Source organism: Erinaceus europaeus, chromosome 2, assembly GCF_950295315.1.
Source record: "Erinaceus europaeus chromosome 2, mEriEur2.1, whole genome shotgun sequence".
Lineage (NCBI taxonomy): Eukaryota > Metazoa > Chordata > Mammalia > Eulipotyphla > Erinaceidae > Erinaceus > Erinaceus europaeus.
The window spans coordinates 2,734,728-2,761,283 of record NC_080163.1 but is presented as its reverse complement, the minus strand read 5'-3'; the positions used below and the strand labels follow the sequence as shown (position 1 = coordinate 2,761,283).

The window sequence follows — 26,556 nt, the reverse complement described above, 5'->3', positions numbered from 1 at the left end:
AAACATTAAATAATGGAAAATTTGGGAGCCAGTCGGGATAGCAGAGGGTTAAGCTCACACAGCATGAAGCATAAGGAACAGTGTTAGATTCCCTGTTAGAGCCCCCAGCTTCCTACCTGCAGAAGGGTCTCTTCACAAGTGGTGAAGCAGGGCTGCAGGTGTCTTATCTTTCTCTCCCCCTCTCTGTCTTCCCCTCCTCTCTCCATGTCTCTCTGTCGTATCCACCAACATCAGCAATAACAAGAACAAGGGCAACAAAAATGGGAAAAATGGCCTCCAGGAGCAGTGGATTTGTAGTGTAGACACTGAGCCCCAGTGATAACCCTGGAGGCAAAAAAGAAAAAAAGAAAAGAAAATTTTAAAAAAGAAAGAAAAATTCAGAGGGGAAAGGGAGATGGGGAGAGGGAGGGAGGGACTGAGGGAGAAAAAGGGAGGGAGCGAGAAAGAGAGAGACCTGCAGCACTGTTTCACCACTAATGAGGCTTCCTGGAAGTGGGACCAGGGGCTTGAACCAATGTTTTTGTTCATGGTAGTATGTGCACTTGACTGAATGTGCCAATCCTCTTCCTTCTGAGATTTATTTTATTTATTTATTTATTTTTGCCTCCAGGGTTATTGCTGGGGCTCAGTGCCTGCACCATGAATCCACTGCTCCTGGAGACCATTTTTCCCCATTTGTTGCCCTTGTTTTATCATTGTTGTGGTTATTATTATTGTTGTTGTTGTTGCTGTCGGATAGGACAAAGAGAAATGGAAAGAGGAGAAGACAGCGAGGAGGAAGAGAAAAATAGACACCTGATGACCTGCTTCACCGCTTGTGATGCGAGTCTCCTCTGCAGGTAGGGAGCCGGGGGCTCGAACAGGGACCCTTACACTGGTCCTTGCGCTTTGTGCCATGTGCGCTTAACCCACTGAGCTACCGTCCGACTCCCATAATTTTATCTTTTTTTTTTTTTTTTAACATTCCCCAGATTCCCATATAACAATACAACCCCCACTAGGCTTCTGAATTCTTCTTGGACCTATATTCTCCCCACCCACCCACACCCACCCCAGTGTCTTTTACTTTGGTGAGATATGCCAATTCCATTTCAGGTTCTACTTCTGTTTTTTTTTTTTTCTCTTTTTTTTTTTTTCCGAGTTCAATCCCCAGCAGCACATGTGCCAGAGTGATGTCTGATTCTTTTTTTTTTTCTTTTTTTTTTTTTAATTCATATATTTTTTAAATTTTTTTATTTAAGAAAGGACTAATTAACAAAACCATAGGGTAGGAGGGGTACAACTCCACACAATTCCCACCACCTAATCTCCATATCCCACCCCCTCCCCTGATAGCTTTCCCATTCTCTATCCCTCTGGGAGCATGGACCCAGGGTTATTGTGGGTTGCAGAAGGTAGAAGGTCTGGCTTCTGTAATTGCTTCCCCGCTGAACATGGGCGTTGACTGGTCGGTCCATACTCCCAGTCTGCCTCTCTCTTTCCCTAGTAGGGTGGGTCTCTGGGGAAGCAGAGCTGCAGGACACATTGGTGGGGTCTTCAGTCTAGGGAAGCCTGGCCAGCATCCTGATGGCATCTGGAACCTGGTGGCTGAAAAGAGAGTTAACATACAAAGCCAAACAAATTGTTGAGCAATCATGGACCCAAAGCTTGGAAAAGTGGAGAGGAAGTATTAGGGAGGTACTCACTGCAAACTCTAGTGTACTTCTGCTTTCTTACTTTGGTGCCATACTCCAAACTCAGTCAATTTCTGCTTTGCGTTTCTACTTCTTCTTCCTTTTTTTTTTTTTTTACATGCATAACATTCCCCAGATTCCCATTTAACAATAAAACCCCCACTATTTCATTCATCATTTTTCATGGACCTGTATTCTCCCCACTCACCCCCCCACCCCAGAGTCTTTTACTTTGGTGTAATACTCCAATTCCATTTCAGGTTCGACTTGTGTTTTCTTTTCTAATCTTGTTTTTCAACTTCGGCCTGAGAGTGAGATCATCCCGTATTCATCCTTCTGTTCCTGACTTATTTCACTCAACATGATTTTTTCAAGGTCCATCCAAGATCGGCTGAAAACGGTGAAGTCACCATTTTTTACAGCTGAGTAGTATTCCATTGTGTATATATACCACAACTTGCTCAGCCACTCATCTGTTGTTGGACACCTGGGTTGCTTCCAGGTTTTGGCTATTACAAATTGTGCTGCCAAGAACATATGTGTACACAGATCTTTTTGGATGGATGTGTTGGGTTCCTTAGGATATATCCCCAGGAGGGGAATTGCAGGGTCATAGGGTAGGTCCATTTCTAGCCTTCTGAGAGTTCTCCAGACTGTTCTCCACAGAGGTTGGACCAATTGACATTCCCACCAGCAGTGCAGGAGGGTTCCTTTGACCCCACACCCTCTCCAGCATTTGCTGCTGTTACCTTTTCTGATGTATGACATTCTCACAGGAGTGAAGTGATATCTCATTGTTGTCTTGATTTGCATTTTTCTGACAATCAGAGACTTGGAGCATTTTTTCATGTGTTTCTCGCCCATAATTTTATCTTAATGAAGGAGAGAGATACAGAGATAAAGACCAGAGTTCTACAACAAGGGCAACAAAAGGGAAAGAAAATAAATAAAAATTTTAAAAAATTAAAAAAATGTTAAAAAGACCAGAGTTCTACTCAGCTCTGGTTTATGGTGGTACTTGGGGGGAGGGGGGGGGACTTCACAAGTGCTGAAACAGGTCTCCAGGCCTCTTTCTCTATCTCCCCTTCACCTCTCAATTTCTCTCTGTCCTATCCAATAAAAATGAAAAATGGCCACCAGGAGCAGTGGATTCATAGTCTTGGGTCATTTTGAACTGGGCTTTCTCTCACCTAGGCCTCTTCCCTACCATAAGCTCAAGGAAACTTACATAGAAAAGGTTGGGTTTGCTCTAGATGAAAGGTAGAGTAGGACCCAGGGTGGTGGTGACTCACGAGGAGAATAAACACTTTAAATCTCACGAGGACCCAGATTCAAGCCTTAATCCCCAGCTGCAGTGGGGAAGCTCTAGGAGCAAGGAAGCAGTGTTGTAGGTGTTTCTTCTCTATCCTTCTCTCCCTCTCTTTCTCTCTCATCTTTTAATTTAATTTATTTATTTCTTGCTTCCAGGGTTATCACTGGGGCTCGGTGCCTGCACTATGAATCCACTGCTCCTGGAGGCCTTTTTTCCCATTTTATTGCCCTTGTTGTTACCCTTGTTGTTGTCATTATTATTGTTGTCATTGCTGTTGTTGTTGTTGTTGGATAGGACAGAGAGAAATCGAGAGAGTAAGGGAGATAGAGAGGGGGAGAGAAATACAGACACATGCAGACCTACTTCACCACTTGTGAGGCGACACCCCCTACCCCCCCACCCCCCACCCCCGCAAGTGGGGAGCCAGGGGCTCGAACCGGGATCCTTGCGCTTGGTGCTGTGTGCTCTTAACTTGTTGTGCTAGCACCCGACACCCCCCCATATATTTTTTTAATATTTATTTATTCCCTTTTGTTGCCCTTGTTTTTTTTAATTGTCGTAGTTATTATTATTGATGTTGTCGTTGTTTGATCAAACAGAAAGAAATGGAGAGAGGAGGGGAAGGCAGAGAGGGGGAGAGAAAGACAGACACCTGCAGACCTGCTTCACCACTTGTGCTGGTCCATGCGCTTTTTGCCACCTGCGCTTAATCTGCTGCGCTACCGCCCGACTCCCCCCTCTCATCTTTTATTAAAAAAAAAAAAAAAAAAGACGGGTCGGGAGGTGGCGTACCCAGTTAAGCACACATAGTACAAAGCGCAAGGATACAGGTTAAACCCCTGCTCCCCACCTGCAGGGGTGACTCTTCACAAGCGGTGAAGGTGAAGGAGGTCTGCAGATATCTTTCTCTGTCTCTGTTTCCCACTCCCCTCTCAATTTTCCTCTATCCTATAGAATGACATAGAAAATAATAAGTAAATAAAATTGGAAAAGAAGAAAAAACAGCCACCAGGAGTGGTAGAGCCCTCCCTAGTGCTGAGACTGAGTCCCAGTGGTAACCCTGGAGGCAATAAATAAATAATGAGGAAAAAAAGAAAACACTGTGAACACTGATGTCAGGCAGTCCCTGAGTCCTGGCAGTAACCCTGGTGGCAAATAACAACAGCAACAACAGTAATAAAAGAAGTAAGAGGGGAGCCGGGCTGTAGTGCAGCGGGTTAAGCGCAGGTGGCGCAAAGCACAAGGACCGGCATAAGGATCCTGGTTCGAGCCCCCGGCTCCCCACCTGCAGGGGAGTCGCTTCACAGGCGGTGAAGCAGGTCTGCAGGTGTCTGTCTTTCTCTCCCCCTCTCTGTCTTCCCCTCCTCTCTCCATTTCTCTCTGTCCTATCCAACAACGACGACAACAACAATAATAACTACAACAATAAAACAACAAGGGCAACAAAAGGGAATAAATAAATAAAATAAAATATTAAAAAAAAAAAACAACTAATAGTAAAAAGAAGTAAGAGAGCAGTGGTAGGTACCATAATGGTTATGCAGAGACTCTCATACCTGAAGCATCAAACTCCCAGGTTCAATCCCCTGTACCACTGTAAGGTGAGGTAAGCAGAACTCTGGTAAAACAAATAAATATTAAAAATAATAATAGATGTGGGGGGGCGGTAGCGCAACATGTTAAGTTGCAAGTTGTTAAGAAGTGCAAGGATCCTGGTTCGAGCCTCCGGCTCCCCACCTGCAGGGGGGTCGCTTCACAGGCAGTGAAGCAGGTCTACAAGTGTCTGTCTTTCTCTCCCCTTCTTTGTCTTCCCTTCCTCTGTCCATTTCTCTCTGTCCTATCCAACAACAATAATAACAACAACCTTAAAACAACAAAAACAGGAGGAAAAAAAAAAAAGCCTCCAGGAGCAGTGGATTCAGAGTGCAGGCACTGAATTTGAGCAGTAATCCTGGAGAAAAAAAAATGTAAGAGGTGAAATGCTGGCCTGGTTGTCAAAGAGGTGGAACAGTCCTGTGTTTTGAGTCTACCATTGGGATGCATTGGATCGACCTTCCCGTGGTGCATCCCGTGAGCACCCATTCATTGGGGAAACTGACGATCCTTCCTAGCCGACTGAATCCACATGGATCCCAGTCACTTTCAAAGCCAGCAACAAGCAGCTCCTGGCAGCTTTCAACCTGACCTGTTGACTGGCTACGGAAGAAGGGCAAACGATAGAAGAAGAAGAAGTCTACCATTGCATGTGCCAGAGTGTTAGTCTGGTCACCTCTCCTTTCCTGCTCATTAATAAATATTATGTTTTACCAGAGCAGTGCTCAACTCTGGCTTATGGTGGTGTGAAAGGTTGATCCTGGGACTTTTGAGCCTTTGGAGTCTCTTTGCATAACCATAATAATTTTTTTTTTCTTTTTTCCACGAGAGCACTGATCGGCTCTGGCTTGTGGTGGTGCAAGGTATTGACCCTAGAACCTTAGAGCCTCAAGCATGAGAGTCTCTTTGCATGACTATTCTGCTATCTCCCTCATCTCAATAAATAAATCTTTTAAAAAAATGTTAGAATGTTTTTGCTTGTGAACTTGCTCAGATTCCTAAAACATAGTGTTTCTGATTCCTTAAATTTGAAATGACATTGTTAGTGTAGTGAATTTTTGCCCTCCCTCCAAAAAAAATCTATCCCCCTCTCCCACTTCCTATATGGCTTATGGAAGTGCATGGGTGGTGAATTGATTAATATTTTAAATGTTCTGGCTCTCCTGTAAGACTAGGAAAAACTATTTTTCCTGTTTTCAGGGCTATACAGGGTGTTCCTCCCCTCCCACCCCCCGCCCCAGTGATTTTTATGCTTTGTAAACATTTATTTATTTATTTAAGAAAGGAGACATTGGGAGTCAGGCGGTAGGGCAGCGGGTTAAGCGCACATGGCGCAAAGCGCAAGGACCAGCCAAGGATCCCGGTTCGAGCCCCTGGCTCCCCACCTACAGGGGCATCGCTTCACAGGCGGTGAGTAGGTGTCTTTCTCTCCCTCTTTGTCTTCCCTTCCTCTCTCCATTTCTCTCTGTCCTATCCAACAACGACGGCAACAATAATAACTACAACAATAAAACAACTAGGGCAACAAAAAGGAATAAATAAACATTTAAAAAAAAAAAGGAGACATTAACAAAATCATAGGATGGGGGGGTACAACTCCACACAATTCCCGCCACCCAATCTCCATATCCCACCCCCTCCCCTGATAGCTTTCCCATTCTCTATCCCTCTGGGAGCATGGACCCAGGGTCATTGTGGGTTGCAGAAGGTAGAAGGTCTGGCTTCTGTAATTGCTTCCCCACTGAACATGGGGTTGACTGGTAGATCCATACTCCCAGTCTGCCTCTCTCTTTCCCTAGTAGGGTGGGTCTCTGGGGAAGCAGGGCTCCAGGACACATTGGTGGGGTCTTCAGTCCAGGGAAGCCTGGCCGGCATCTTGATGGCATCTGGAACCTGGTGGCTGAAAAGAGAGTTAACATACAAAGCCAAACAAATTGTTGAAGAATCATGGACCCAAAGGTTGGAATAGTGGAGATGAAGTGTTGGGGGGGTACTCACTGCAGACTATTGTGTACTTCTTCTTTCAGGTATATATTTGCCCTAGTTTATGGATACCTGTGAACATATGCTCTATCTCCTGGAACCTGGTCTATATCTAGGTTTTGGCACTTTGTTAGGAAGTGAACCACCTGGGATGGAATTAGAGAATCCTATGAAAGGAAAGGTGTCACCCGAGTGATGAAGCTGAAGGGTTGTCGTTCCACACCTGAAGTCTCTGGACACAGTCTGAAGTGAAGCATTCTGGGGTGGCACTCGTTGTGTTGGGTTTTTATGTTATTTTTTTTTTTTAAATTTATTTCTTTATTGGAGAATTAATGTTTTACATTCAACAGTAAATACAATAGTTTGTACATGCATAACATTCCCCAGTTTCCCATTTATGATTTTTTATGCTTTCATTTGTTGGATTTACATGTTCAATCCACCTGGAATGTATTTATGTTCTGGGCCAAATTTTGGCCCTTCTCCGAGAAAATGATGAGATGTTGCCTAGCAACCTCTACTTGGGCTGGAGATCTGCTGCTTTTCCAGGAAAAAAGCAAAAGAAAACAAACAGCTGCTCTTTCGTCTGAGTTCATTGCAACTTTAATATGTTGCCTAGAAACCCCGTTTAGGACGATGGGATTGGACCCTACCTTCCACCCTCCTCCTCGCCCAAGCCTCCCCTTGGCGTGTGAAGTCCAACTCGGAACTCCATCTCTAGGTTAGAAAACAGGGACCGCGTTCACGTTGCCTAGCAACTAGATCCCCGGTCCTCCGTGAATCCAATTGGGACTGGTGCCCCGCTTAAAGATGGCGGCCTAATGAGTCGCTTTTGGCATACTGGACACTTTACAGTACCGAGAATAAAGAAATATTCCATCTACATTAGCTTTTCCAAGGAGTTTTCTATGTTGAATCTCCTTTCTCTGTCTTGTACACGGAAGGAAAGGAAAAAAAAAAAACCCGCCAGGCGTGGCTGCCCTGCAGAAATATGGCCGCGTTTGCGTCACGGCGTCTGCGCGCAGTTATCGCGCATAAGGACGCGCGCTCCGCGCAGGCGCAGTTTGATTCTTCCCGCGGTGGCTGAGGCGAACCTGGCTGCGACTGCGCGGGGCATGGTCCCCGGGTCCGAGGGCCCGGCCCGCGCCGGGGGTCTCGTGGCTGACGTGGTGTTTGTAATCGAGGGCACCGCCAACTTGGGACCTTACTTCGAGGGGCTCTGCAAACACTACTTGCTCCCGGCTATCGAGTGAGTGCCTTTTCCGCGACGTCAACCCCGCCCTCCGGCTTTAGTTTCCGAGCTGTTTCGGGGCTGACCCAGACCTCTGACCCCTGACCCCTGACCCCTGACCCCCGCAGGTACTTTAACGGTGGTCCTCCTGCTGAGACGGACTTCGGGGGAGACGTGAGTCTGAGGGGAGAGGGACTGGTGGGCACCTCTGGGTGTGAGGGAGGAGGGGCCGGGGGACCCCTGGGTGTGAGAGAGGAGGGGCTGGGGGACCCCTGGGTGTGAGGGAGGAGGGGCCGGGGGACCCCTGGGTGTGAGAGAGGAGGGGCTGGGGACCCCTGGGTGTGAGGGAGGAGGGGCCGGGGGACCCCTGGGTGTGAGGGAGGAGGGGCCGGGGGACCCCTGGGTGTGAGGGAGGAGGGGCCGGGGGACCCCTGGGTGTGAGGGGGGAGGGGCTGGGGGACCCCTGGGTGTGAGGGAGGAGGGGCCGGGGGACCCCTGGGTGTGAGAGAGGAGGTGCTGGGGGACCCCTGGGTGTGAGGGAGGAGGGGCTGGGGGACCCCTGGGTGTGAGGGAGGAGGTGCTGGTGACCCTGGGTGTGAGGGAGTTGGGGCTGGGGGACCCCTGGGTGTGAGGGAGGAGGGGCTGGGGGACCCCTGGGTGTGAGGAAGGAGGGGCTGGGGACCCTGAGTGTTAGGGTGGAGGTGCTGGGGGACCCCTGGGTCTGATGGAGGAGGGGCTGGGGGACCCCTGGGTGTGAGGGAGGAGGTGCTGGGGGACCCCTGGGTGTGAGGGAGGAGGGGCTGGGGACCCTGGGTGTGAGGGAGGAGGGGATGGGGGACCCCTGGGTGTGAGGGAGGAGGGGCTGGGGGACCCCTGGGTGTGAGGGAGGAGGGGCTGGGGGACCCTGGGTGTGAGGAAGGAGGGGCTGGGGACCCTGGGTGTGAGGGAGGAGGGGCTGGGGGACCCTGGGTGTGAGGGAGGAGGGGCTGGGGGACCCCTGGGTGTGAGGGAGGAGGGGCCGGGGGACCCCTGGGTGTGAGAGAGGAGGTGCTGGGGGACCCCTGGGTGTGAGGGAGGAGGGGCTGGGGGAGCCCTGGGTGTGAGGGAGGAGGGGCTGGGGGACCCCTGGGTGTGAGGGAGGAGGGGCTGGGGACCCTGGGTGTGAGAGAGGAGGTGCTGGGGGACCCCTGGGTGTGAGGGAGTTGGGGCTGGGGGACCCCTGGGTGTGAGGAAGGAGGGGCTGGGGACCCTGGGTGTGAGGGAGGAGGGGCTGGGGGACCCCTGGGTGTGAGGAAGGAGGGGCTGGGGACCCTGGGTGTGAGGGAGGAGGGGCTGGGGGACCCCTGGGTGTGAGGGTGGAGGTGCTGGGGGACCCCTGGGTCTGATGGAGGAGGGGCTGGGGGACCCCTGGGTGTGAGGGAGGAGGTGCTGGGGGACCCCTGGGTGTGAGGGAGGAGGGGCTGGGGACCCTGGGTGTGAGGGAGGAGGGGATGGGGGACCCCTGGGTGTGAGGGAGGAGGGGCTGGGGGACCCCTGGGTGTGAGGGAGGAGGGGCTGGGGGACCCTGGGTGTGAGGAAGGAGGGGCTGGGGACCCTGGGTGTGAGGGAGGAGGGGCTGGGGGACCCCTGGGTGTGAGGGAGGAGGGGCTGGTGGACCCCTGGGTGTGAGGGAGGAGGGGCCGGGGGACCCCTGGGTGTGAGAGAGGAGGTGCTGGGGGACCCCTGGGTGTGAGGGAGGAGGGGCTGGGGGAGCCCTGGGTGTGAGGGAGGAGGGGCTGGGGGACCCCTGGGTGTGAGGGAGGAGGGGCTGGGGACCCTGGGTGTGAGAGAGGAGGTGCTGGGGGACCCCTGGGTGTGAGGGAGTTGGGGCTGGGGGACCCCTGGGTGTGAGGAAGGAGGGGCTGGGGACCCTGGGTGTGAGGGAGGAGGGGCTGGGGGACCCCTGGGTGTGAGGAAGGAGGGGCTGGGGACCCTGGGTGTGAGGGAGGAGGGGCTGGGGGACCCCTGGGTGTGAGGGTGGAGGTGCTGGGGGACCCCTGGGTCTGATGGAGGAGGGGCTGGGGGACCCCTGGGTGTGAGGGAGGAGGTGCTGGGGGACCCCTGGGTGTGAGGGAGGAGGGGCTGGGGACCCTGGGTGTGAGGGAGGAGGGGATGGGGGACCCCTGGGTGTGAGGGAGGAGGGGCTGGGGGACCCCTGGGTGTGAGGGAGGAGGGCTGGGGACCCTGGGTGTGAGGGAGGAGGGGCTGGGGGACCCCTGGGTGTGAGGGAGGAGGGGCTGGGGGACCCCTGGTTGTGAGGGAGGAGGGGCTGGGGGACCCCTGGGTGTGAGGGAGGAGGGGCTGGGGGACTCCTGGGTGTGAGGGAGGAGGGCTGGGGACCCTGGGTGTGAGGGAGGAGGGGCTGGGGGACCCCTGGGTGTGAGGGAGGAGGGGCTGGGGACCCTGGGTGTGAGGGAGGAGGGGATGGGGGACCCCTGGGTGTGAGGGAGGAGGGGCTGGGGGACCCCTGGGTGTGAGGGAGGAGGGGCTGGGGGACCCTGGGTGTGAGGCAGGAGGTGCTGGGGGACCCCTGGTTGTGAGGGAGGAGGGGCTGGGGGACCCCTGTGTGTGAGGGAGGAGGGGCTGGGGGACCCCTGGGTGTGAGGGGAGGGCCTGCGACTTCTCTGAGAGAAGAGTGTTGGAGGCCCAGCCAAAAGCTTTCCTGGTGGTTCCCAGTATGGCGGCACCCAGTACAGCCTTGTGGTGTTCAACACCGTGGACTGCGCCCCGGAGTCCTATGTCCAGTGTCACGCCCCCACCAGCAGCGCCTATGAGTTTGTTACCTGGCTGGATGGCATCAAGTGAGTGTTCCCAGCGAGCCTGGGCTGGGTCTTGGGTGAGCAGAAAGTACTGGCGGTGCTGGGGATTGAAGCTGGGACCTCAGAGTCTCAGGCGGGGAAGTCTTTTTGCAGAACTATTATACTGTCTCCCCAGCCCAAGGTGTTAAAGTCTTAAGTAGCATGAGGTCCCAGGTTGTACTGGAGTGATGCTCTGAACCTCTCTCTCACTTTTAACTTTTCAGCATTCTCTTCCCCCCACAGCTTTTCTTAAACTCGTTTTATTTTTATTTGTTTATTTACTTATTATTGGATAGAGACAAACTGAAGGGGGAGGGGTGGGAGAGAGACACCTGCAGCCTTGCTTCACTGCTTGTGAAACTTTCCCTCTGCAGATGGAGAACCAGGGGCTTGAACACGGGTCCTTGCACACTATAGTGTGTGCATTTAGCCAGGTGTGCCACCACTTGGTCCCTTTTTTGCTCTTTCTTTTTTCTCTCGTTAATAAAACTCAGGTGAAATAAACAGGAGAAGTAGCCCACAGGGAAAAAAGAGGCCTTGATCAAGGGAGACAGGACAGCAGTTTTGCAAACAACTTTCTTGGCTGAGACTCTGAGGTCTCAGTTTCAGTCCCCAGTCTCATCATAAGCCAGAGGTGAGCAGTACTCTGGCCTGTCTTCTTATATTTCTTTCATTAAAATAAACAGTTATTTTTTTTGCTCTCAAGGTTATCGCTGGGGTTTGGCACAGGCACTCCGAAATCCACCACTCCCAGTGGTCATTTTTTTTCCTTCCTACTTTTTTTTTTTTTTTTTTTTAGGACAGAGAGAAATTGAGAGGATGGGGAGATAGAGGGAGAGGAAAGTAGACACCAGCAGACCTGCTTCATACTTGTGAAGCGAACCCCCTGCGGGTGAGGAGTGGGGGCTCGAACCTGGATCCTTGAACGGGTCCTTGCAAAAAGACTCTCCCCACTTGCAAGAGGTTCACATCACAAGCAGTGACGTAGGTCTACAAGAGTATCTGCAAGTGGGGAGCCAGGGGCCTCGAACTGGGATCCTTATACCAGTCCTTGGCGCTTTGCGCCACATGCGCTTAACCTACTGTGCTACCACCCGACCCCCTATTTACTTATTTTTACCTGCTCAGCTTTGGCTTACAGTGTTGCAGGGACTTAAACATGAGACTTCTAGAGCCTTAGGCATGAGAGTCTTTTTGCATAACTATGATGCCATCTGTCCCATAAAACTGATGACCACCACTCTGGAACATGCTGTGCCATGGATGGAACTCAGGACCTCATGCTTGAGAGTCTGGCACCTTATCCAGTGTGCCACCTCCCGGGCCACTGAAAAAAAATTTTTCTTATATAAGTTTTTTTTAAACTTTTATCACATGTGAGAGACAAACACCAGAGCCACATCCTGCTGCTTGTGGTGTTCAGGGTGGGGACCACTAGGAACCTGGCCTCTTTCCCTGATCTACCCTCTGATGTAGGAATTGACGACTGCCCCCTGTTCTTGTGTCGGGGTCAGACTCTGCCTGCCCTGGAAGAGTTTGGGGGGGGGGGTCTCCACAGAGTTCCTGTTGTCCTGAGAGGTGGGGGAGGGTGCCAGGAGGTGGCAGCCCTGATCCCCAGCCTGGCCTCTGCAGGTTCATGGGCGGAGGCGGCGAGAGCTGCAGCCTCATCGCAGAAGGCCTCAGCACAGCCCTGCAGCTCTTCGATGACTTTAAGAAGATGCGGGAGCAGATGTGAGTTCGCACCAGGCCTGTGTGCCTTCTTCCAGCTGGGCTGAGCCCCTGTGCCCTTCCCAGGACTCCGCCTGCCTCTGTCCTTCATGCTTGGTACCCAAGCCAGGGCCCAACTTTAGAGTCCTCACAGGCGAGAGGAGCCAGTTTGGGGTGGGTTTCCCACAGCCTTTGTTCTCTGGGACATCCCCCGTCACAGTCCTGATGATCTGCAGGGCCAAGTTCTCCCCCCTCTGGCCCAGAGCCCCAGTGACCACCTGCTCCCCATCTTCCCTTGCCCCTCACAGCGGCCAGACGCACCGCGTCTGCCTCCTCATCTGTAACTCACCGCCTTACTTGCTACCTGCTGTCGAGAGCACCACGTACTCTGGGTGCACCACGGAGAGTCTGGTGCAGAAGATTGGGGAGGTGAGGACCACTGGCTTGAAAGGGGAGGGGTTGGGGACCCCTGTGTGTGAGAGAGCAGGGCCTGGGGTCTGGACTCCCAGGTTTCAGATTCCTCTCAGACTCGGCCTCCCTCTGCTTATTCCTGATGGGTGAGCTCTAACCCAGGTTCTGGCAGCTCCCATGTAGCCTGTGGCTTTCTGCCCCTAGTCCTGCTGGGAAGTGGCTTCTGGGCCCAGGTCTGACTGCTGTCCCCTCCCCTGCAGCGGGGCATCCACTTCTCTGTCGTGTCTCCCCGGAAGCTGCCTGCCTTGCGGCTTCTGTTTGAGAAGGCGGCTCCCCCGGCCATGTTGGAACCACTGCAGCCACCTGCCGACGTGAGCCAGGACCCCAGGCACATGGTGCTGGTGCGGGGACTCGTGCTGCCAGGTGAGACCTGGGTGCTGCAGAGGGTGAGGGTCGGAGGGGTCTGGGGGACTCCTGAGTCTGAGGGAGGAGATGTGCTGAGTCATGTGACCATCAGGGACTGTAGCCAGCTGGGCAGCTCACTCCTGCTACAAGAACTTGGGACCCCTCTGGAGCAGCTCCCCCTAACCTGGCTTTCTCTCCTGTCTCTGTCATCCCTCCTTGGTGCTCAGTGGGGGGCAGCTCAGCCCCAGGCCCTCTCCAACCCAAGCAGCCCGTGCCTCTGCCTCCGACCGCTCCTTCAGGCCCTCCACTGTCGGCAGCCCCCCAGCAGCCTCTGCCCCCGGTGCCCCAGCAGTACCAGGTACGGGCACCATGTATAAGAAGGGGTGTTCCTGGGGGTCCTTGGGTGATGAGAGTCCCCGTGGCATGTCAGGAGCGTGGGGCTCCTGGGGTACAGGCCTTGAATGGGTGTGGCTGCGGTTGGCACTGGGATGTGGGTCCTGGATGCCTGGCCTCACCAGCTTCCTCCCCATCCCCTGTCCCCAGGTCCCTGGGAATCTGAGCGCAGCTCAAGTTGCTGCCCAGAATGCCGTGGAGGCAGCAAAGAACCAGAAGGCAGGGCTGGGCCCACGCTGTGAGTCCTGGGGCTGGAGACGCGGGTGGATGGGGCTGGCAGGGCCTCTCCACACCCCTGACCCTCCCCTCCCCTGCCTCTTTCCTGCAGTCTCCCCCATCAATCCACTCCAGCAGGCTGCCTCCGGAGTTGGTCCCCCCTTCAGCCAGACTGCTGCCCCTCAGCTGCCCCCTGGAGCCCCCGGGGCCCCCAAGCCACCTCCTGTGTCCCAGCCTAGCCTGGTCTCTACGGTGGCTGCTGGCCCGGGCCTGGCCTCCGCCGTGCAGCCTGGGGCTCCGTCCATGGTTGGTGCCCACCTGCCTCCTGATTCCCTCAGCCCTTCTCTCGGGGCCCCGCGTGGCTCTGGGCTTACATGATGCAAGGAGTTTGCCTTCCTGAGGACAGTCCAGGGGCACAGAGCCTCGGGGTCTCAGGCTTGTTCAACAGACCATGCTTAGACTTGGTGGGGGGACTGTAGGCTGCATGCTTCTGAGAAACTGGGGTCTTGGGACTTGAGTCTTTATCTTCTATAGGCAAATGTATGGTCCTGGGAATGCCCAGTCGTGTTTTGGGTTTGGGGCTATAGAGGGAGGGGCCTCTGTCCCCCACCCCTCTTTTTTTATCATTTATAATTTTTTCATTTGGTAAGTTTTACTTACTAGACAACAAGGGTGAGAGAATCAGTACTCCTTTGGCACATGTAGTGTTGGGGATTGACTTTGGGGCCTCATGCTTAAGAGCCAGGCACTTTATCTGTTATACTTCTTATTTGGTTGCTTCATCATTATTATTATTTTAGAGCCTTAAAAAATGACTTTTGGTGGTCCAGGAGGTGGTGCAGTGGCTAAGGCACTAGATTCTCAAGCATGAGGTCCAGAGTTCGATCCCGGGCAGCACATGCAACAGAGTGATGGCTGGTTCTTTCCTCATATCTTTCTCATAAAAAAAAGACTTAGAGGCTGGGGAGATGGCATAATGGTTCTGCTAAAAGCCTTTCAAAAATCTAAGGCACCAGAGTTCCCAGGTTCAACCCCCAGTACCACAGTAAGCCAGAGCCTAGCAGTGCTTTGGTTGAGTGGGGGGATAGGGGTGGGGCAATGGGACAGTCACTTCACTTGCATGAGGTAGAGAGTTTCACAGCAGACAGAGAACAGCCAGGCGCCACATTATTGCATCAGTACCTCTGCTCCAACCTGGGGCCCCGGCATCTCAACTATTTCTCATCCCCAGTCCTCTTCTGCTTGTCTGACCTGGCCCCGATGTCCCCCTTCTTTGCAGGCGGGCTCAGTGGCTCCGGGTGGGGTGAGCGGCCCCTCCCCAGCCCAGCTCGGGGCCCCAGCCCTTGGAGGGCAGCAGTCAGTCTCCAACAAACTCCTGGCTTGGAGTGGGGTGCTTGAGTGGCAGGAGGTAAGTAGGAATGTGGAGAGCAGGCTGAGGGAGGCATAAGCACCACACACAGAGCTCGGCTGGAGGGGGACACATGGGGACTGGGGTGAGAGCAAAAACCGTGTTGTGGGAGTCGGGCAGTAGTGCAGCGGGTTAAGTGCAGGTGGCGCCAAGCACAAGGACCGCATAAGGTTTGAGCCTGGTTCGAGCCCCCGGCTCCCCACCTGCAGGGGAGTCACTTCACAGGCGGTGAAGCAGGTCTGCAAGTGTCTTATCTTTCTCTCCCCGTCTTCCCCTTCTCTTCAGTTTTCTCTGTCCTATCCAACCACAATGACTTCAATAACAACAATAACTGCAACAATAAAACAAGGGCAACAAAAAGGAAAATTTGGAAAAAGACAAAAACGTGTTGCAGGGCCAGGAGATAGGTTGCCTGACAGGGCCTGCCCCTTGGCCATACTTGAAGCAGCAAGTGTGACACCCGGGGAAGTTCCGTGGATGATGGAGCAGTACTGTGCTCTCTTCCTTTCTTTGTGTCTTCATTTTGGAAATAATGGAAAGGAACAGAGAAGGGGGCCCAGGAGGCAGGCGTGCACACGCACAGACACACATTGTATTGTGGGTGCAGAACCAAGACATCTCATATTTGGGGTTTGGATGGATGATTCCAGGGGTTGTGGCATCTCTGGGTGAGGGCCGTAGGATTGGGGTGAGAGGCATAGCCCCTCAACTCTTGTAGGGTCTGAAGACTATTGGGTTGTGTAATGGATGGAGGGAGGGGCCACGGGGCTTGTGGGACACCCTAGGGGCCAACCCTAACTTTGGGGTGGAGGGGTGGGACTTGGGCCTCTTCCCACCATGACACGCTCTTCCTTCTCCATCAGAAGCCCAAACCTGCTTCTGTTGATGCCAACACCAAGCTGACGCGGTCCCTACCCTGCCAGGTCTACGTGAATCACGGCGAGAACCTGTAGGTGGCTGTGGGGGCTGTGGTGGGTGGGGTACAGGCAAGGGGTGCACCTTCTTCACCACCTCCCTTCCCTCAGGAAGACAGAGCAGTGGCCCCAGAAGCTGATCATGCAGCTCATCCCACAGCAGCTGCTGGTAGGTATCCACCCCTCCCGGACCTGCCCTTCTCCCCACTCCCCTGTGCATGTGTGCACTCCCCTTCCCATATTCTCGAATCTCCCCCAGACCACCCTGGGCCCTTTGTTCCGGAACTCGAGGATGGTCCAGTTCCATTTCACCAACAAGGACCTGGAGTCGCTCAAAGGCCTCTATCGCATCATGGGCAATGGCTTTGTGAGTCCTGAGGGAGGCCCCAAAGGCTCTTCCTGGCAGGGGACTGCACAGGGGCCTCCAGAGGACTGTGGTCACCTTCTGGAATGCAAGGGGGCTCCGTGGGGTCCCCTGCACTAGGCACAGACCTCACTGCCTGCCGACTGGCAGGGGTCCCAAGCTTCTGGTGTCCAACTGTGTTGGGGCTCCTGGAGAAGGAGGTGGCCCACGGGTTCCTGGTGGGAGAGCTCAGCGCCCAGCCCTCCAGCCCTGCCCAGGGATCTGGTGTGATGCCCCCCCCTCCCTCCTGCAGGCGGGCTGCGTGCACTTCCCCCACACTGCGCCCTGCGAGGTGCGCGTGCTCATGCTGCTCTACTCATCCAAGAAGAAGATCTTCATGGGCCTCATCCCCTACGACCAGAGCGGCTTCGTCAACGGCATCCGGCAGGTCATCACCAACCACAAGCAAGTGCAGCAGCAGAAGCTGGAGCAGCAGCAGCGTGGGGTGCGTGAAGGGTGTGCCCTCTCTGGGCCTGGGGGGTCCCCGCCCCTGGGTCTTGGCTGCCTGCGCCCTGTCCCTTGCCGCACATCTCTTTAGGGCTTTTCCTTTTCCGTCTCTTTGTTGGGCTGAGAGCTCACTGGTAGGGCGTATGCCTGGCTCTGCACACAGCCCAGGCTCAAACCCTGACCCCGGTCGGAGGCGCCATGCTACTGGGGGCAGCTCTGCTTTTCTCTTCTGCCTGATGCAGATACTGACAGTAGGCCTGGAAGCAGTGAAGTTGAGAATGAGTGAGGTCCCAGTACCACAAAATGAAACGCCATGCGAGTGGGGAAACAGCATAATGGTTTTGCAAACGAAGTTTCATGTCAGAGGCGCTGAGGTCCCAGGTTCAGTCCCTAGCACCACCATCAACTAGAGCTGAGCAATGCTCTGGGAAAAAGTGAAAATAAAGTAGAAAGTAAAAAAAGAAAAAATAAATAAGACATCAAAACAAAAGAAACAGAAAACACCATCTTCTCCAAAACACCAGCCATGGATTCTAGGGGACTGGCAGTGTGCTAGGGATGTCAGGCTTACTTCCAGGCCCCCCTCTCCCCCCAAAAACAAACAAAAAAAACCTTCCCAGCTCCTCATGTTTGCCCAAAGGGTTCAGCCTCCTGCACGTTGGCTGACCCTCTACCCCCTTGTCCCCTGACTTGCTCCTCTCTCCCACAGATGGGGGCACAGCAGGCACCCCCTGGATTGGGCCCCATCTTGGAGGACCAGGCAAGGCCTTCACAGAATCTGGTGAGTACAGGGCCAGTGAGTCAAGGAGGAAGGGACTCAGGGACCCAGAGGGCAGTGCCTTCAGCCCTCACAGCCCACGGGCCATCTGGTTGGGCTCCGGCCCTCACCCTGTCTGTCCCCACCAGCTCCAGCTCCGCCCTCCACAGCCTCAGTCTCAGGGTACTGTGGGAGCTTCAGCAGCCACGGGGCAACCCCAGGCCCAAGGTGCTGCCCAGGCCCCTCCAGGTGCTCCCCAAGGCCCTCCTGGAACAGCCCCCGGCCCACCCCCGCCTGGACCCATCCTTCGGCCCCAGAACCCCGGCGCCAACCCCCAGCTGCGGAGCCTTCTCCTCAACCCACCACCGGTGAGGTTTGGGGGTGTGAGCGGCCGAAAACCATGGTCGCAGGTGCTTTCAGATTTGGGGAGGGAGGTTGAGCTGGTGGTGGGGAGTATGGGGGGCAGGTTGTGAGCTGAGCCACCAATGGCCCTGGCCCAACCCCCTGACTCCCCACTGCCTATGTCGTGGGTGGTTCTGAGATTTCTGTGAATGGAAATACTTCGTCTCTCCAACCTCCTGGGGGTGTTTACTTCCCTGCAACCTCTGAGCCATCTTCTCTTTTCCCTCAGCCCCAGACTGGGGTGCCACCTCCACAGGCTTCCCTGCACCACCTTCAGCCTCCGGGGGGCCCTACACTGTTGCCCCCACCCCACCAGGGCCTTGGCCAGCCCCAGCTCGGACCCCCACTCCTGCACCCACCGCCCACCCAATCCTGGCCTGCTCAGCTTCCACCCAGGGCTCCACTGCCAGGTGAGGGGTCCGGAGGCTGGGGAGGCTAGAGCTGGGACCTGCGTTCCAGCAGTCTCTGTGCTGGAACCCCAAGACTAAGGGCTCTCTCGGGAAGGGCAAGTCCTGGGGTTCCAGGACAAAGTGGGGTGAGAACTCTTCCTTTGTGACCTGGTGGGTTCTAGAAAGTGCTCTAGGACCGGAGAGGAAGTGTGTTGGGGATGTGGGTCTCAAGGACTCATGGGAAATAGTGGATTTGTGCCTGTGCAGGTGAGAGTCCCCTCACGACACAGGAGGAGGAGGCAGGGTACAAACCCAGTAGCCACTGGGAGTCCAGCCCCACCCCCACCCCCACCCCTCCAGGTCAGATGCTGCTGAGCGGGGGTCCCCGGGGCCCAGTCCCCCAGCCGGGCCTGCAGACCAGTGTCATGGAGGACGACATCCTCATGGACCTCATCTGAACCCAGTAAAGCCCCCAATAAAAGTCCTTGCAGCGCACACACCCCTGCTCCCTCACTGATGACCCTGGGGCTGGGCAGTAGGTGGCGGGGCGGGAGCCACTCCTGCCTATGTTCTCCCTCCACAAGACTCCTGAGGCCCCAGCAGGTCTGGGTACCTGGGGACAGCGAGGCAGATGGAGTTCCGGGGAGGTAGCACAGGGGAGCCCAGTGCTCAGAAGGCCACTGAGAGCACTGCTCAGTCAAAGCTTCTGGGGCATGAGTGTGATGGCGGAGGAACTGGAGGGGAGACAGATGCCAGGACATGGGCAGCTCAGGTACCCGCCCGAGAACTGGTTTGTCCTGGGAACCCAGGAGACTGGGAAGCCATGCAGGGGGAGGTGTATGTGTGTGTGTGTGGGGGGGGGGCTGGGTGTCAGACCCCAGTGGGCTGTGAGGTGCTGGTTCTGGGGGTGGTAAGGTGGGGAGCAGGAAGCAGTGGTGAAGAGACTGGGGCCCAACACTTCATCCACTGTACCACATCCGGGACCATGACTGTGACTTTTTTTAAAGAGAGATTTATTTACTTTATTAGAGACAGAGAAATTGAGAGAGGAAGAGAGACACCTGCAGGCATGCATCACCACTTGGGAGACTTTCCCCCTGCAGGTGGGGATCAGGGGCTTAAAGCCAGGTCCTTGTACACTGTAGTGTGTGAGCTTGACCAGGTGCGCCACCACCTGGCCCCCTTCCATGACTTTTCAAAATGAGGGCCAAAGGGGTAGCGCAGTGGGTCTGCAAAAGACTTTCCTGCCTGAGACTCCAGGGCGCCAGGTTAAATGCCATCTGAGCAGTGCTCTCATAAAGGTGGGGGTGGCACAGCTGGTTGAGCACGCACAGGGATCTGGCTTCAAGCCCCTGGTCTCCACTTGGGGGAAAGCTTTGTGAGTGGTGAAGCAGTGCTGTAGATGTCTCTCTTCCTCTTATGTCCCACTACCCTCTCAATTTCTGGCTAGCTGATAAAGTTCATTAATTATTTTACCAGAGCACTGTTCAGCCCTGGCTTATGGTGGTGCAGGGGATTGAACCTGGGTCTTTGGAGCCTCAGGCATGACAGTTTGTTTACATTACCATTATGCTATCTACCCCCACCCACTAATTTTTTTTTTTTTTTAATAAAGAGAAGACATCTGTGAACAGAAAAGAGGAGAGACAATCAGGGAGCATTACTTTGGCACATTCTGTGCCAGAGATGAAGTCAGGAGCTCTTTGAAGCCCAGTGCTGTAGTCACTGTGTCACCTCTTTAGCTTTCCACAGTCCCCACCCCTCCCTTAGCTCTCCCAGCCCTGAGGAGGAGGGTCCTGTCCTTTATCAATGGGCTGGCCCTTTGTTTGTCCCCAGGGCAGCATCCTGAAGAAAGTGGAATCTTTCTTCTATGCCAGAATAAGAGGGCAGCCAGCCACACTTTGAGAGAAATGGGAGCAAGCCTGTTTGTGCAAATGAAGCATCTGCCTGTCTCTCTCTCCCTCCCTTTCCCTCTCTCTCTCTCCCTCCTCTCTCTCTCTCTCTCTCACACACACACACACACACACACACACACACACGCACACATTGTGTTTGTATTGAAAGAATAAACAACCTGAGTGGTCCAGATGCTGGGGAAAAAAAAAATGTTGGGCTCTCAAGCCAGAAGTCCTGAGTTCAGTCCCCAGCAGTGCATGTACCCTAGTGGTGTCTAGTTCTCTGTCTCTACTCCCTCCCCCTCTTCCTCCTTCTTAGCTCTTTCATTAATGAATAAAATCCTTAAGGAAGGAAACAAACAAACTTGAAGCATTACCACAAATCAAAGCATAGTGAGAGCTTTGCGCAGTGTACAGAATAGCTGTGAGGTGCTGTCTTCAGTGGATGGAAAGGGGGCCTCGGGTGTCTGTTGGTAGGGCTGCTTTGAGAGCTAAAAAAAAAAAAAACTTGGGAGTTGGCCGGTAGCGCAGCAGGTTAAGTGCAGGTGGCGCAAAGCGCAAGGACCAGAGTAAGGATCCCAGTTTGAGCCTCCAGCTCCCCCACCTGCAGGGGAGTTGCTCCACAAGCCGTGAAGCAGGTCTGCAGGTGTCTTTCCCCCTCTCTGTCTTCCCCTCCTCTCTCCATTTCTCGGTCCTATCCCAACAAGAACGACATCAGTAACAACAACAATAATAACTACAACAATGAAAAACAAGGGAAGTAAAAGGGAAAATAAATAAATTAATTAAAAAAGAAGAAGAAGAAATAGACTTGGCACCGCTGTGACATGCAGTTCTGGAATAGTGTGGAAGTTCAGCCAGGCATTGAAACCTGCCACAGCCGTGTTCCAGACACAAACTTGCCTTTGTTAGATCATGATGTCAGCCTAACAGGCATTTATTTCTGCATTGCCTGGTGAACCGAATAGAGCTCTAGTAATTGCCAAATCCAGTGGTTTGAAAGAGTCCAGTTAGGACTTGTGTCTGGCTGATAGCACAACTGGTAGAGCACTGGGCGGGGGATCCCTGAGATCGCCAGTTCAGTCCCTGCTGGTGCAATGGTAGCAGTAGTCCTCTGGCATTTCTGTTTCATGGGAAACTTTATCATAAGTAATAAAATAGGTCTCTAAAAATAATGTACTTACTGGGGCTGGGGACACAGCGTCATGATTCTGCAAAAGACTCATGCCTGAGGCTCTAAAGTCCCAGGTTCAATCCCCTAGTCTACCACAAACCAGAGCTGATGAGTGCTCTGGTTAAAAAAGAAGTAGAGCATCAGTCTAGCTTCTGCAGTGCTTGGAACTGAACTCTTTAAAAAAAAAAAAAAAAGAATTAATTAAAGAATAAGAACCAGAGCATCACTCTGGCATATGTGCTGCTGGGGGTTGAACTCGGGACTCATGCTTGAGAGGTCATTGCTTTATCCACTGTGCGCCACCTTCCAGATCACAGTGTCTGGTTTTCTTTCTAGCCTGTTTTTTTTTTTTTTGCCTCCAGGGTTATTGCTGGGGCTTGGTGCCTGCACTATGAATCCACTGCTCCTGGAGGCTACTTTTTCCCTTTTGTTGCCTTGGTTGTTTATCATCGTTGTGGTTATTATTGGTGATGTTGTTTTTGTTTTGTTATTATTGATGTATTATTGATGTTATTATCGTTGTTATTGATGTCTTTGTTGTTAGATAGGACACAGAGAAATGGAGAGACAGGGGGAGAGAAAGATAGACACCTGCAGACCTGCTTCACCGCCTGTGAAGCGACTTTCCTGAAGGTGGGGAGCAGGGGGCTCGAACCGGGATCCTTAACTCCAGTCCTTGCGCTTGGCATGTGCGCTTAACTCTCTGTGCTACTGCCCGGCCCCTCTTTCTCTCCTTTTGACATCACTGGGGCCTCACTGGTCAGAATCAACTCTTTCAGAGAGATTGAGAGGCCACAGCATCAAAGCTTTCCCCAGTGCAGTGGGGGTTGGACTCAAGCCCGGCCACCAGATGACAAAGCAGGAACCCAGGTGAGCTGTCTTTCTGACCCTTGTTTTTAAATGCATTTATTTTATTTCTTATATATTTAATTTACTTTATTATTTATTCTCTTTCTGTTGCCTTATTTTTAAAGCTACATTGCAACTTGTTAACCAGAGGTGGAGGGAGGAGAAACACCACTGTGCACATACGGTACTAGGGATCAAACTCAGGACCCCATCCATGCAGGCCCTGGACTTAACCCCCTAGCACATCTTTTGGGCCACTAGATAATGACTTTAAAAAAAAATTATTGTTGTCGTTATTGCTGTCGTTGTTAGATAGGACAGAGAAATGGAGAGAGGAGGGGAAGACAGGAGAGAAAGACAGACACCTGCAGCCTATTTCACCACCTGTGAAGTAACCCCTCCGCAGGGGGCAGGGGGAGAGCCCGGGGCTCGAACGGAGATACTTTGCCAGTCCTTGTGCTTTGCGCCACGTGCGCTTAACCCGCTGCACTACTGCCTGACTCCCACTTTTTTTTTTTTTTTTTTGATAAAAAGATATTATTAGTTATGAAAAAAATAGAGAGAAAGAACCAGACATCACTCTGGTTCATGTGCTGCTGGGGATTGAACTTGGGACCTCAGGCTTGAGAATCCAGTGCTATATCTACTGCCCCACCTCTTGGACCACCAGGCCACCTTTTTCAAATAGTCCCACCTACAGAGGGCAAACTTCACGAGTGGTGGAGCAGTGCTGCAGATGTCTGTCTTCTTCCCCTTTCCCTCATGACTATAGTAAAATAAAATTTTATTTTACTATAGTAAAATAAAAATAATATGTAAAAGAGAGAGAGAAGGACACTTGCATATCAACAGCCCTCGCACATTTCACTAGTTTGATAGGGTTACGTTATTAAAAGCAACTGGTGTAAACAAGCTTAGTAACAGCTGTTTCTCAGGAAGTCTGCAGCCTTACAAGAGCAGAATCGCTTAGTCATGACCCAGCCGGGGCAAAAGGGTAGTTTGGAGATAAAACAGACAGTGTTTTCCACACTTGGTGCCCCGGCTAAGTAAGATGGTTGTGGAGAGCTTCGTGTAGCAGAGGACTCAGCCTGCCTTTTCGTTTCACATGCTGCAGTGAGTTCTGTTCTATACCTGCTGGGGTGTACCTGGTACAGGCTTCTCCATGGTCACCCAGGTCTTTGGGTATCTAATGCACCCACACAAGTGCCCTGGTCTGGAGGGAGACCTGAAGGACGGGGAAGAGCTCAGTCCTAGATGAGTGTATTCAGGGGCCATGGACTGTCTAGCATGAAGTCCAGGGCTTGATCTCCAGCACTGCATATGCCAGAGTGATGATTTGGCTCTTTCCCTTAGGGTATCTGGAATCTATTGAGAGCTTTTATTAATTTTTTCCCCCACTAGGCTTATCACTGGTGCTTGGTGCTGTCAGAAAGGGAGGGTGAGAGGCAGACAGCTGCCAACCTGCTTCACCATTTGTGAAGCCTTCCCCTTGCGAGTGTGGAGCAGGGGCTCAAACCCGGGCTGTTGCTCATTGTATATATGTGCATTTAACTGGGTGTGCCACTGCCTGACCCACAATTTTTTTTTTAATATTTATTTTATTTATTTATTCCCTTTTGTTGCCCTTGTTGTTTTATTGTTGTAGTTATTGTTGTCGTTGTTGGATAGGACAGAGAGAAATGGAGAGGGGGGGGGAAGACAGAGAGGAGGAGAGAAAGATAGACACCTGCAGACCTGCTTCACCGCCTGTGAAGCGACTCCCCTGCAGGTGGGGAGCCGGGGTTCGAACCGGGATCCTTATGCCGGTCCTTGTGCTTTGCGCCACCTGCGCTTAACCCACTGCGCTACAGCCCGACTCCCCTGACCCACAATTTTTTCAAAAGATGTATTTGTGGGCTGGGGAGATAGCATAATGGTGATGCAAATGACTCTCATGCTTGAGTTCCCAGGTTCAATCCCCAGCACCACCATCAGCCAGAGCTGAGCAGTGCTCTGATCTCTCAATAAAGTAAATCATTAAAAAATACAATACTAGCCAGTAAATTTTTTTTTTAAAAGTATTCCCTTTTGTTGCCCTTGCTGTTTTGGTGTAGTAGTTATTGATGTCGTTGTTAGATAGGACAGAGCGAAATGGAGAGAGAAGGGGAAGACAGAGAGGGGGAGAGAAAGATAAGACACCTGCAGACCTGCTTCACCACTCGTGAAGTGACCCAACTGCAGGTGGGGAGCCGGGGGCTCAAACCAGGATCCTTCCTCCAGGTCCTTGCACTTTGTGCCATGTGTGCTTAACCTGCTGTGCTACCACCCGACCCCCCCATTTTATTTTTATTTATTTATTTTTAAAGTTCACATAATGAAACAAACTCCATTGCAGTGGAGGCCAGGCTGCTCCGGGTAAGAATTCTAAAGGGTCTGGGAGGATGAGTGGGAGTCTGTGTAGTGGTGTGTGCCTGCCTGTACTCTGTGTGGTCTGTTAAGAAGGCAGATGCGATGATGTCTGACCTCTTCTAAAAAGCCTTTGCTTGAGGCTGAGTGGTAGTGCACTTGGTTAAGCACTATTACCATGTGCAAGGTCCCAGGTTTGAGCCCCAATCCCCACCTGCAGTGGGGACGCTTCAGGAGTGATGAAGCAGGTCTGCAGGTGTCTCTCCCTATTTCCCCACCCCCTCTCAATTTTGCTCTGTCTTATTCAATAAAATAAAAGGGCGGGGGGAATGGTCCCCGTGAGCACTGGATTCGTAGTGCTGGCACTGAGCCCCAGTGATAACCCTGGTGGCGGGGGGAAGCAGTGGTCCGGGAGGTGGTGCAGTGGTAAAGCTTTGGACTCTCAAGCATCTCAAGCATGAGGTCCCAAGTTTGATCCCCAGCAGCACATGTGCCAGAGTGATGTCTGGTTCTTTCTGTCTCTTCCTATCTTTCTCATAAATAAATAAAATCTTTAGAAAAACAAAACAAGGGAGTCGGGCTGTAGCGCAGTGGGTTAAGCGCAGGTGGCGCAAAGCACAAGGACCGGCATAAGGATCCCGGTTCGAACCCCGGCTCCCCACCTGCAGGGGAGTCGCTTCACAGGCGGTGAAGCAGGTCTGCAGGTGTCTATCTTTCTCTCCTCCTCTCTGTCTTCCCCTCCTCTCTCCATTTCTCTCTGTCCTATCCAACAACAATGACATCAATAACAACAATAAGTACAGCAATAAAACAACAAGGGCAACACAAGGGAATAAATAAAATATTTAAAAAAAAGAAAAACAACAAAAACAACTTTGCTGGTGGCTCCCCTAAAAACACCTGCATTCCTCCCCCAGGCTACCCAACCTTTCCTCCTCCCCACAACCCTCCCACCCAGCCCCAGTTTTGCTTTGTTTCCCCTCTCTCTTTACTTAAGTTTCACCTATAAGTGAGATCTGGTGTTTGTCCTTCCCTTTTGGCTTATCACACTTAACACAATGCCTTCAAGTTCATCCAACAAGCAGAGGCGAAGACTTGATTCCTTTTAAGAGCCAAGTAGTACTCCGTTGTATAGCACAAGTTTCTGTTGTTGGATACCTGTGTTGCTTCCGGGTTTTGGCTATTAAGAATTGTTCTGGGAGTCTGACCGTAGCGCAGTGGGTTAAGCGCACGTGGCGCAAAGCACAAAGACCCGCGCCTCAGCTCCCCACCTGCAGGGGAGTCACTTCACAGGTGGTGAAGCAGGTCTGCAGGTGTCTGTCTTTCTGTCTCCCTCTCTGTCTTCCCCTCCTCTCTCCATTTTTCTCTGTCCTATCCAACAATGACAATAATTACAACAATAAAAAGCAAAGACAACAAAAAGGGAATAAATATTTCTTAAAAATTGTGCTGCCAGGAACATAGATGTACATAGATCTTTCTGGAAGTGGGTTCATGATGGTGTTTAACAAGAGACAAAAGCTTAACATTTAAGTTGTTCCTCGACTCATTTAAGGGATCACTATTTGCCATGTTATAAGACATCTCCGGGGTCTGGCGGTAGTGCATCTGGTTAAGTAGTAATGGTCTGATGTCAAGGATCCAGGTTCAAGCCCCAACTCCCCACCTGCAGGGGGCAAGCTTCAGGAGCAGTGCTGCGGGTGTTTATATTCTTTTTCGCTCAGGCTATCTCTGTCTCTAATAAAAGGAACAGAGACCTCAAAGCAAAACAG

The 26,556-nt window shown here is 52.6% G+C and overlaps 1 protein-coding gene across 2 annotated transcripts; it reads left to right on the top strand.

The window, feature by feature from the left end:
• Nucleotides 1–7,623: 7,623 nt before the first annotated feature.
• Nucleotides 7,624–18,976, top strand: MED25 (mediator complex subunit 25). 2 transcript variants are annotated; one of them, XM_060173524.1, is made up of 18 exons: nucleotides 7,624–7,810; nucleotides 7,921–7,966; nucleotides 10,508–10,632; nucleotides 12,262–12,360; nucleotides 12,645–12,765; nucleotides 13,008–13,170; nucleotides 13,380–13,510; nucleotides 13,696–13,783; nucleotides 13,874–14,067; nucleotides 15,041–15,169; nucleotides 16,033–16,118; nucleotides 16,195–16,252; nucleotides 16,343–16,450; nucleotides 16,740–16,895; nucleotides 17,643–17,714; nucleotides 17,840–18,058; nucleotides 18,322–18,502; nucleotides 18,842–18,976. In XM_060173524.1, the coding sequence occupies exons 1-18, from the start codon at nucleotides 7,677–7,679 to the stop codon at nucleotides 18,937–18,939; spliced, it is 2,208 nt and encodes a 735-aa protein (XP_060029507.1). In that variant the 5' UTR covers nucleotides 7,624–7,676; the 3' UTR covers nucleotides 18,940–18,976. The 2 variants fall into 2 exon arrangements, with proteins under 2 accessions (XP_060029507.1, XP_007536304.1); XM_007536242.3 differs by having other exon boundaries at nucleotides 16,740–16,931.
• Nucleotides 18,977–26,556: the final 7,580 nt, after the last annotated feature.